The following is an 11,566-nucleotide window of genomic DNA, read 5'->3' as shown; positions in this document are numbered from 1 at the left end:
GTAAAGGGCTTATCAGAACCACAGTGTATGTGCGTGCATACGGTATACTCACGTAAACTTCTATTGCATAATAACTTTCACGCTTATTTGTAGAATTTTGATTTATCGTACATGAACTTGGCCACATTTTTTTTAAAAGTGTGCTTCGCCCCCAACTCCCCCCAACCCACTGGGCTGCTTATGACATTACAAAAAGACACAGATAAAGATATAGGATTTATTACAGACGAAACATTTCAGAATAACACATAAGACAATGCAGTTTGTGCAATTTGTTAAAAAAGTTCTTCGATAGGGCTGGCTGTTTTCCTCATCACATTCCAGATCATGTTGACTTTGAGCGCCTGAGCAGCTCGGAGGCAAATGCGCAATGTGAACACTGCAAGGAGAACAATTGGCCCCTTCATTTCTTCACCAGTGCACCAACTTTTAAATAAAAGCAAGCTGTCCAAAAACAAACAAACAAACAAAAAAAAAACCATAAAAATTCACAGTTGCCATGCCCTGTGGAAACGGTGTCTCTGGCCTGGTTTTAGGTCATCTTGAAGGAGTCTCCAGTCATCATGGCCACGAATTCTGAGGGGTTGAAATGAATTGTCTCTTAATTTATATGCAAGAACCCACTACATTCATTATGTTTTCATTTACCTGATGACACACTTGTGATTTATGAAATGCTTTGGATTCATCCTTCAGGAATGTCCTTGAAAAAAATATTGTACAGGGCACCCATACAGGACAGTTGCTATGAAGAGCTTTATAGTAGGTTGTTTCCAACCCAGGCTTTGTGTGGTAATGTCACTGTGCAGTAGAGTGCTAGACCTGAGTTCAGGGACTGCATCCATCATGTCTGTCTCCGCTTACTCAAAACACATCCTGCTCACCACACTTGACTCCCTGACTCACGTTAACCGCAAAATGTTGAGATTTAAAAACAGGTCAAGGATGACAAAGTACACGGCATACTCTGTACAGTCATTAAATCCATAAGCGGATTACGCGTAGTTATTAATCAGTGACAGCGGCATGAGCCCAGAAGAGGATGTTTCAGGTTAGCTACGCAAAGGAAAATGATAGCAGTTTTCATTACCTTCGTAATCGATGGTTCCGTCTCCGTCCTTATCGGCCTCTTTCATCATCTGCTCTGCCTCTTCGGCATTCAGCGGCTCCCCTGCGTTCATCAGCACATACCTGTAAAGCAGGTAGAGTCGCCATTTAGCACGGCTGATGATCGTGCTAGCTCTAATAATGAGCTATTGTAGCCACACGAAATACAGACAAACAAAATCACATCACTTGGCACTGCAACTTATATATTTGTTCTAGTAACTCTAAAGTAACAGCTAAATTTGCTGCTGTGAATCTCCTGTCAAGGGTCTACAGGAACATTGGACCCAAAGGTGAGGTTAAAGCTACGGTATACTGTAATGTCCTTGGGTTATGGCTTTCATTAATCAAATCCCTTGCAAAATAATTATTTTTTAACCATTGCATGATAATTCACCGTTAAAAGGCAATTTAGAAAAGGTAATCGTATTTTACTTGAGGGTGTCCCAGTCAATGTAGCCTTTTGCCTCCTTGTCGAAAACCTTGAATGCTGCACGCAGTTCGGCATCCTGGTTCTTCGCTCGCTCGTGATACAGAGCCATCAGACTCAGGAAACGTTCACGGTTAAAGGTTCCTTTGCCTGTAACAGCAGAGAGAAGTGACATTTAACAATCCAAAGGCTGGTTTTAATTTTATGGAGTTTTATTTTTCAGTTGTCCATAGGCTGGGGTTTAATTTCGACACCAAGTAATTTCATTACAGATGAAAATGCTGAACCATCAGACAAAGTTACATCATCATCATCACAGTGTACCTGAGAAGGTAAGGGGCACTCAAATGAACACAGGTCACCTGGAGGATTAGCAGCAATGTGTGACAGGCAGACAAGTTCAATGGTACATACTGCAAGGAAATTGTTCAGCTCTTCTGTGATTTGTTGTGCAGTTATATACACAATATATTAATTTAAGATAAGAGTGTCTGCTGAATGCCTATACATTAATGTAAATGTTTATCCATAGTACATTTCTCACCTGTTCAGGCACATAGTGTTTTGAGTCCATCAATATGTTTTGTCGAGTGAGTCTGATAGAGTAATATCCTTATTTGGTATAGCAGTACAAAGGCATAACTTTAATTTAACATTTGGAACCTTTCTCATTGTAGATATTTACAAAATATTGGTAGAGAGGTGAAATATTTAATCAATGGCTTTAAGTTTTAAAGACGCCCAAGCTAAAAATACATTTGTGTTGTCAATTGGAAAATAGCATTCATTTATTTTTCATGTTTTTAACTGGTGTTTTCCCTTTTTTTCCCTCCCCAGTTTGGAATTGTTTCTCTAATATAACTTGCCCAAATGACTACATTCCATATTGGAAGAACCACAATGCAACAGGACAGCTAGCGCCAATGAAAGAAGAGTGAGCTTTTTTATGTTTCAAGCGTCCAGATACCCAAGGCATTCAGACTGACTTCAGTCCAGTCTAACGCTGGCAATTCTGTCACAGGCAGCATTGTAAACACAAAAGGGACCATTATTAATATGATTGACCTGGTTTTAACAAGTGTAGAGTAGGTAAATCCCCTTCATACACCCCAGATTTTGTTACATTTAAATCTAGCACATAAAAGGCAGACCTTTGTGACTTCTAAGAAAAGCTATGCTGCAACAGTTTGAACAACACATGACCTAAGGTTACATACAGTGGCTTGGCTCTCCAATTACTATCCATTGCAATTCAATTTGTAGACACTAGATGGAAGCAAAGTGGTATTCCTCTTCCTCCTAAAAGGGGAACATGAAAAAAGCACCCACACCCAGTAATATGCTAACCCTGTAATGTAACAGAAAAATGTAGTGCGCACAATATTAATTTCAATTCTGTTAGAGTGCTTTTAACTCAAATACAGTGTATCTGTTCCACTAACAAAGTGGATTTAACCGCAGTGCCTTTTGCTGAATAACTGACACAGCAGACCCAGTGGTCAAACAGGAGAGTCAGCACTGTGCGGTGAGGAAGTGAAAACTCTGCTGACTGAAACTCTCTCTTCATGGGCGATGGTAGGGCCAGTTGTGCATTGCCTTGTGTGGCTGCCAGACGCAGTCGGCACATGCACAGCCAAGGCAGCTCGCCTCCCTGGGAGCTGTAGTTTTACTTGAGTACACTACAAAAACCTTTTTTTGTCAGAGCCAGGAGAATGACACATATCCGCAGATGACATACCGTCTTTGTCCACATCCTTCGCCATCTGAACCAGTTCTCTCTTGGTGGGGTTTATCCCCAACAGGCTCATCAACCTCTCCAGCTCGGCTGTCTTCACGTCTCCATTCCCCTCCTCGTCAAACATCTCAAACACGCCCTTATACTCAGTAATCTGCTCTGGAGTCAGTGCGGTTGCCTACAGACAAAACATGTTCACAGACATTCTGCATTAGCCTGACATTTTAGGAAAAGTCAAACATATCGGTTTAACTGAATCATGTCTTATTTTAAGAAGACATATGCAATAAAACAATTTTAATCAAGACACATGATCCCAAAAGCCCAACTTAATTTCAGTAATGGGTCTTTTGATTCTGATGTGCAGCATTAATACAATGAAAACAATTTAAAATGTATTTTCAGTAAATGTGAGATCAAATATATCTTAGAATTTCTTCTGAATGTATTGCTTTTTTATTATAATATCAATAGTGCGAGAATACTATATAATTGCTTTTAAACATGGGAAATTATCTGTATATACTACAAATGCAATATATTTAATGCTAATTATAAGTCATGTTTTGGAATTAGAAGTTAGAATATTATAATATTTCTTCATTAGAAGTAAACAAGATCATTATTTTCATAGGTTACTCACCATTTTGTCTGGGAGAGGGTGCGATGGTTGACCAAGGTGTTCTTAAACTCACCAAGCTGTACCCCAAGTGAGAAAGTAAAGTGGCCTTGAAGATTATTGAAGGAGCTATGCTAGCCAGTCCCTGAGGATTTTAAATCCACATTAGCCTTTTATGGTGCATAGGCGATGGGCATAGCCCTATTTCTGGAAGGATATGATTTGTATGCCAATTAAGTCTTTGTGAGAGTATCACTAGCACATACCTCAGGTTAATTCTTAAGAGTCCTGACTCCTGAGGACACAGATCTTTTACAATTTTCTCAGATAACCATTTTACCAGACAGTTCACCAAGTTACCATTTCCTAAAAAAATGTGTGTGTGTCTGTGAGCATTTATATATCAGCAAGAAGAGTAAATTGCTACCATCCAATGCTAAAGACATAATATTTATGTGCCAGTTTTCCTCCAGTGCTTTTGCTTACTGCTTTCAGCTGCTTAGATTCTCAACAGGTGCGAGAGCATCCCCAGTGAATATACCCTAAGCAACGTCCCAAATAAGGGGATGAGGCAAGGCCAAGAGTTATTTCCATCAGTACTGGGGAAGCGCGGTAGGGTTGGTGCTAGGGTAAAGGGGCTCAAATGGGACCTTTGGGAGGGCTCCATCACAGGCTTTGGGTTTTGCAACATAAAATGACACCCTCTACTAAAGCATCCTGCATATGCTAATGCCAGCCAGCACGCCAATATCATCCAATCACCTTCTCGTTTCCAAGAGTCGAACCTAAGTGGGCTGGCCTTGGTTTGAACGTGGATGACAGGCAATCACGGTTAACTTTAAGCTGCTGCTGGATGTGGTGTTGGTGAGCTACTATGGGTCCACCAAAGGGGCGACAGTTCTTGCCATTTCTAACTTTTCTTCTTTTTTTTGTCCAAGCTTCTGACCACATAATTACATTTTATTTAGGTCAGGACCACAGTACTGCTTTTGTAAAACCGATCTGCCTTGTTCACAGTGCATATAGTGCGCATTTGTATGTATTTGACAATGTGAATTTATTATACCATGTATAGGTTTTGCTAAAACCTAGAACGGTGACATTCTGTATCCTGAAGAATTTGTGGTCGGTCATCATGCTGTTTTCCAATAACATGCTGTCCATAAGGGAAGAGTTGGATTCGGAGGATTTTCTATTCCTTCAAAGTCTGCTGGTGAAATAGGTTCACAGGCAGAATCTCATTACATATGTTGATTTTAGAGCAGATTTTATTATACAGTCCTATGATAATATCATTTTTGTCAGGGTGTATTTGCGATGAAGCCCAGTTCCAGTTTTCTGTATTGCGCTGATTAGAGAGTTAAAGAATCATCTTGAATATTTGGCCAGGGTCAACACCCTCACTCTATGTACACCAGGAAGGCAACAGCACTTCTAGAATAGAAAAGACCCCACCTTCCAATTACACACTGAGGCATTATTTTCAGTGGGAAGAGTGCCCCCTATTGGTCGCCTGGCTAAATCCTGCATGTTCTGTTTTCACTAGGTGTAAAGTTAATTTGGAAGAAAAGGTTTTCATATATGACTGCTTTTTGGCTGGACCGCAACAGCGGGGCCAGCCCTATAAACGCGAATGTCTGTGACTGAGTGAGTGATGAAGTTACACCGCGCATGTCTGTGACTGAGTGACTGACTGATGAAGTAACACCATTGGTCGGCCGGTTCGGTCCAGCCATATACTAGGTTTTGACCTGGTCTTAACATAACATAACGTAAGATAAGAACAGGCCATTCAGCCCAACACTGCTTGCATATTCCTACCACTAAACTGTACTTAATGCTTAGTTTACCTAAAAGCTAAATAGTATCTAACACTGTCTAACACTGGTCTTGTTTATCTTACAGTCACTTACTAATCAAAAGTGCAGACCTCTGAAAACTCAATATTCTCCACAGAGGAAATATCCAGTTCTGCAGTGGGGGTGTTCATAACAGCTTTGTCTCAGCCCGCTCTCACATTCTGTTAATACTACAGTTAGTTCCTGTGAATACTGCATTCTACTCCACTGTCAATCTTACCAAGTCAGTGCCTGACTAAGAGAATGCAACAGGCAAGACCACAACATATCTATTCCCTTGAGACATGCAACAAAACTATATAGCACCTCCCTCTCATCCATCTTATCTGAACTGCCCCTGTGCCCCCTATTGATAAACAGAGTAAATGCTATAAACACTGGTAAACACAGACAAATGCTATGAACGTTAATAAGCTTTATCACAGAGGCATAGCTGGCGACAATCTCATGTTTCTGTTTTGTTTGCATGTATGTGTCGCTGCCTTTTGAAACTGAGAATAGCAGCTTTTAGTCTCTAATCCTTCAGCATTTGGGTTGTCTCCAGGATCTGATATACATTACTTCTTCTGCTCTAAGAAAGACAAAGGAGACGAGGGAGTGGCTGGTAGCCTAAGCTGCTGTCCATGTTCAAGATTATTTGTACCCTGTAGGGCTTGACAGTGCACAGTAGTTCCCTGCCACTCTGTTGCAGCAGAGCCCCCTAGTGGCTGCATTCAGGGCTGATCCTCCTACTGACCCATAAGAAATAGTCACTGATAGCTTCATATCTGTGTCTATCATAAGCTTAAATATATTACTTTACTACAGTAGCTATGACAGATTTTTTTGAGGTTTTTCCACCAATGTCCATAACATTTCCTTCTGCCAAACATATTTGACAAAATATTGTTTGAGGGAACATAATAATACTGAGGCCTATGATACTTGCACTGGTATCCCACTGAAGGTAAAATTTTGGTACTGTGACACTTGCAAAATAAATTTAATTAACTACATTGATGCATATCCTCAGTAAAATATAGATGAACCTGAAAAACGTAGCCAGGTACTGGACCCTCGACTTGGTTAGCAGGTATTGACTATTGAAGAAAGCGATGATGGCAAATCAAATACAGTACATATCAACAACGTCCAGAATCAGGATGTAAATTATAAAACTAGAGAGTGGGACATTATAGAGAGATATTAGGATGAGTTTTTCCCAGATGATCTGGTCAAGGCTTGGAGTGCCATTAAATAATTCGGAAATGGTTCTTTGCCACTCCAGATTTGTCTAGAGTGAATGCCATAGAACTATATGTTCAGTGGTGTTTTAGAATGAGCCTATGGCATTGTAGCCTTCCTTCACACACTGAAGGTTTTCAGGGATAAGTCCAGGTGGAATTCAGTTTCGAGATCTGAGCGACCTATAGGCCAAGCAGGGCATGGATTCAGAAAGTAACCTAGCCACTACTACAAGTGCTGCACTGCCCCAGCTTTGCAAAGCCAGCTATTCTTTCTCAGATATATTGAGCATTATAAGCAAACAGCCATAAACTACCTCCAAGGTATACTGAAAAGTGGATTCAAAAAGCCGCCAACTCATTGCCACTTAGATCGGGGTGTACGCGTGAAGGCAGCTCCAATACCGAGTTAGTTATTTGGTCAGTTGTATGTGAACCTACATATATTTTTGTGCATTTGTTGGAGAAAAAACAGGACTACCTTTTCTGATTCCAACGTACTCTATTGTCGATTCGCTGTATTTCAATTGTTCCTTATACCTCATAGTAGGAGTAGATGCCTTTGATATTTCACGACTGGAAAATTTCTAGCTAATGTCTGTTAAATAGAGAGGACTGTAAGACATTTGTCTTTTATCTAATGACAGATATCTTCTTCATAATTAACTGGCAGAACAATACTGATTGTAATCTGTTTTTACAAACATTTGTTGGTGTTTCGATATAAAATCACAACATAAAGTTATTTTGCATACGTACGTACTTGTTAAAACACGCATTGCACGCTGATTGAGGGGCCTACGGCCCCAATTTACGTAGTGACGCTACTGCAGCGTGGGGTTTCCCTGGGCTAAGTGCAGGGTTACCGCGCCCATCTCAGCTGTTTGATGGCCGGGAGTGGAGATTGAGGTGTGGGAGAGAATTGAGGAGTCTGGCCAAGGGAGAGAGAAAGATTAGAAGGTGAGGGAACTGGCTGTTGACTGGAGCAAGCTGCAGTGAGACAGTTACACGTATCACCAAACGCATTTTTGCAGTTTTGACTGTTTTCCTGCTGCGAACTCTAAAACATCTTTGCGCCAGTGTGCCGGTGTGTTTTCCTTGGCGTGTCGAAAAAACTGGGCTCGGGGAGTGCCGCTCCTCGGTAGCTAGCTAGTTAGCTAGCTGAAGTCTACCGTTCTTGGTTGATGCTAACCGGAGTGGAGAGTCAGATCTTTGCTGTGTCCAGTCAATGCAATATAAACAACGGACAGCTCGACTGAAAACAGGTAAGGCTAAATAAAAATTGGGGTAAATGAGGGAGAAATTCAAAGAATGTGTAATCTCAATGCTATTGGAAGGGGTTAAACTGGGTTGGCTGACTCGATACGTTGGTGTGTGCTGCGACGGGGGTGGGGGTAGCTTGATTTTTAGCTTGCTAACTAGCAACCATACGAGCATTTTCATTAGGTAAAATAGGTGACATTTATGTAACCAGTTCGTTGCTGAGATTTCATTAAACTGCCAGTTTGTAAATGTCAAAGTATTCGTGTGCTTTTCAGCGTCCATGAATTCGATATTCGGAAGAGTTATTCAGTGTGGGTTACCTCACAGCTAGCGGGCTAGCAAGCAAATTAAACATTTGCATTTTAGACTGCTCCAGCGTTAGCTGACAGTTAACATTGGCGTTAACTTACATACTGATGCAGATATAATTATGTACGACAAAGAAATGCAACAATGTAAAGCCAGGGTAGATTTTCATGTGATTGTAGGTTGATGTCTGACCAGAAAAAACGGCACGGAGTAAAATGTTTCATGTTGGACCACACTCTCCAGTGCTGCTTCCGTGCTTGTTAAATTAGTTGATTTGGTGTTCTGAAATCTTTATCGACGACGTAGCACTAGCTAGATAAGCACTTCCGATGAGCAGTCTATATAGCTACAAATTGTTGGCTAACATGGACTCTAACCACCCTTTTCTCTCCCAAGTCCATCAGCTAACAACTCATCTAGCTATTAGCCGGCCAGTAGTCAGTGTTTCACAAAAGACTAACTGTGTAACCGCTCATATCCGTTTAATATAGCCTAGCTATGTTGGTACAGTTTCCAAACGGGCTAGTTGTCCAGTTAACCAACCACGCCTGAACTTTTATCATTTAATCTACTGAATTCATTACGCGATGATTTACTGGCTAGGCAATGGTGATATTTTGCAAGATAGACTAGACTAGCTTGATTCCTAGCTACAAGGCGAACGCTACAAAATCAACTTAAATAATGTTCGCAAATATGAGGTAGCCAAATGTATTAATACACAATGTAGCCTTTCTCGTTTCGTTATTCCACATATTATGCCTACGTTATTAAACTAACTGAATGCCGAGGATTTAGAACCAATTACAAGTTAAAGTGGGATTATTTCCCGATAGAAGCCATATCAGGCGTAGCCCTAATCATGTGGTGGCTAGCTGTCTTACATCATGACCTGTAGCAAGTGCAAGCTATTGTTTCTCTTTTTTGTCCTGATAGTTCTATTGCTAATTAGCGTTACTAGCTTGCTTGTCAGGGTTTCATTGGGGATCTAGTATTAATATACTTCAGGTGTCAAACTGAAAAGTTCCCTGCTAACTACACACATTTACGAAGATACTGTCGCAGCTAGCACTAGGTCCGTGGTTGCACAAATAGCTGACATTATGACAAGCAGGCGTTGATGATAATTTCCTCCTCAACTAATGTTAGTCTAAGTATCATGCCATTTTTATAATCCTGTTACCAGCTCTCACATTGGCGAGCTAGCCCACGGTACCTTCGAGTTTAGTTGTTACTGCTTGTTTTAATGGGCTCGTAGTACGGTAATTGGATTGTGGCAATCCAATACAATTAGATGGCTAGTCTAGCTACAATTCTTTTTCCTTTGAGTAAAGTAGTCTTTCCTTATGTTCCCTTCCATGGTGGCTGCTTGGCTACCACTAATATGGAGAAGAAACCCGTTTACCGAACGCAGCTAGCCTTCTGCTCGATATTTTGCTAAAACGAAGGGCACAGAAACATTCCTGTTAACCGGAGCAAGTTAGCAAATACAGCTAGCGCTAGCTAGATAATGCACAAAGCTGTATTGACGGGATTATTCTAAAAGAATAGTGTTAGCATCGTTAACATTACCTAACCTGGCTGTGTCAGACATTGAAGCCACCACACTCGGTCAAGCAATGGCATCGTCTAGTACCGTTACCAGATAGCAAACCTTAGTCAATGTATATTTTATAATGTCGGTTTTAAAAAATTCATTTGTGAAGTAGCCTTCATGTTATTAATGAGGTTTTGTGAACATGAAACGGGTCTGGCACAGTGATTTTATAGGCTTCATAGGCATTGGAATTATGGTTAACTTGGGTCTCGGTTTTTTGTCTCCACCTTTCTCTTCATCGGTGACAGTTGGCGTGCGTTTTTTTTTGTTACAAATCGGAAATTACCGTTGTTCTCAACGAGTATAGCATTTTTCATATTTTTAAAGCTCAGCATGTCGTTTCTATTTTTCGCAAATTTTATTAATAGACTAGGTTTACTCTGGGCCTGTGCAACTGCAACGAACAAGATGGCGTTTGCAGCGGTTCTCACAGGGCTTTCTCTGTACAAGTCACAGGCATAGCATCTAATCGGGGGGAAGAGGAGAAAGCTGGCTACTGTAGGTCTCCTCCATCCTTATCCTGGCCATAGTCTATTTTAGTTTCCACCTTTTTACGATAGTAATGTTATTTGTTTTTCATGTCGAATGGTATTTTAGGGGAACGTTGTTGAGGATACCTAATTTTGTAATACCGTAAATTTTATGTGCATTTTGCACTTTAGTAGAAATGATTGAGTTAACTATGCATTTAATAAAAAAAGTTTGTTCCTCCATAATTAAGGTTCTTTACTCTTTATTTCCCTCATAACTGGAATAAACATCACTTTAATCAGGATTACAGTCCTTTTGCTCTGATCAGGAACTGACTGCATGCGTATCTCAGTAGATATTGTAGTTTTAACCACGTTATTGTTCTGATCATAAACATTTTATTTTATCATCTCACATTGCTTTTAACTTAAACTTAAAAAAAAAAAAAAAATTATGCCTGCTTCTGTGTAACAAGTCTTTGTGTGATGGAGTGGGATTTTTCATACAATATATGCCTTTTTGGAACCAGTGAAGCTTGTTTTACGCTAATTAGAACATGATCCAGGCCATGCACCACATCTGTTGATCACTGTCCAAAACTCTGGAGTGCAATGAGAATGCACACAAACATGTATATATAGGAAGTTCCTCCCAATGAGTTGGTTAATGTACAAAGCACAACATGAACAACTGATGGCATCTAATAGGAAAGGGGTAGATAAACCCCTGTTCGGCTTGCTTAAAACTAGTACCCAGGCTGCCAAATTTCAATAAAACCGTTGGAATAATGTAATGACCTTAAAAAGTACCTATGTCTGGTCTCCCTCTGCACATGGCATTGGCTGATGCTCACCTGCGTGCCATTTCATGGGAGTAAACTAGCAAATTATCATAAAGAAGAGTGCAGGCTAGCATTTGTGTCCCTGAAATGGGCTTATGGGCTGCAGGTACCT

The 11,566-nt window shown here is 40.5% G+C and overlaps 2 protein-coding genes across 3 annotated transcripts in view; one reads left to right on the top strand and one right to left on the bottom strand.

Annotated features, from left to right (window-relative positions):
* Positions 1–203: 203 nt before the first annotated feature.
* LOC135237123 (calglandulin-like) lies at positions 204–3,977 on the bottom strand. The gene is made up of 5 exons (XM_064303897.1): positions 3,916–3,977; positions 3,276–3,450; positions 1,543–1,687; positions 1,091–1,191; positions 204–576 (listed from the first exon to the last, which is right to left on the bottom strand). Exons 1-5 carry the CDS (start codon positions 3,916–3,918, stop codon positions 533–535), a joined length of 468 nt encoding a protein of 155 aa, XP_064159967.1. The 5' UTR covers positions 3,919–3,977; the 3' UTR covers positions 204–532.
* A 3,824-nt stretch (positions 3,978–7,801) lies between these two features.
* The window catches only part of LOC135237118 (guanine nucleotide-binding protein G(I)/G(S)/G(T) subunit beta-1-like), a 29,817-nt gene continuing 26,052 nt past the window's right edge, over positions 7,802–11,566 (top strand). The window contains exon 1 of one of the 2 annotated variants that reach the window (XM_064303889.1): positions 7,802–7,933. The gene's annotated coding sequence lies outside the window, so the exon portion shown is untranslated. Of the gene's footprint in view, positions 8,239–11,566 lie in introns of both variants that reach the window. The other variant, XM_064303887.1, reaches the window with a different exon arrangement.

This window comes from Anguilla rostrata, chromosome 13, assembly GCF_018555375.3.
Source record: "Anguilla rostrata isolate EN2019 chromosome 13, ASM1855537v3, whole genome shotgun sequence".
Taxonomy (NCBI): Eukaryota; Metazoa; Chordata; class Actinopteri; order Anguilliformes; family Anguillidae; genus Anguilla; species Anguilla rostrata.
Note: the sequence above shows the minus strand (reverse complement) of the source record. Positions and strands in the feature narration are given on the sequence as shown.

What these genes read in the sequence shown, in the direction of transcription:
- LOC135237123 (XM_064303897.1), bottom strand. An exon ending in ATTGACTGGGACACCCTCAA is followed by an intron (nt 1,192 to 1,542) that starts GTAAAATACGAT and finishes CCTGCTTTACAG; the next exon opens with GTATGTGCTGATGAACGCAG. An exon ending in CGGAACCATCGATTACGAAG is followed by an intron (nt 577 to 1,090) that starts GTAATGAAAACT and finishes TCAACCCCTCAG; the next exon opens with AATTCGTGGCCATGATGACT.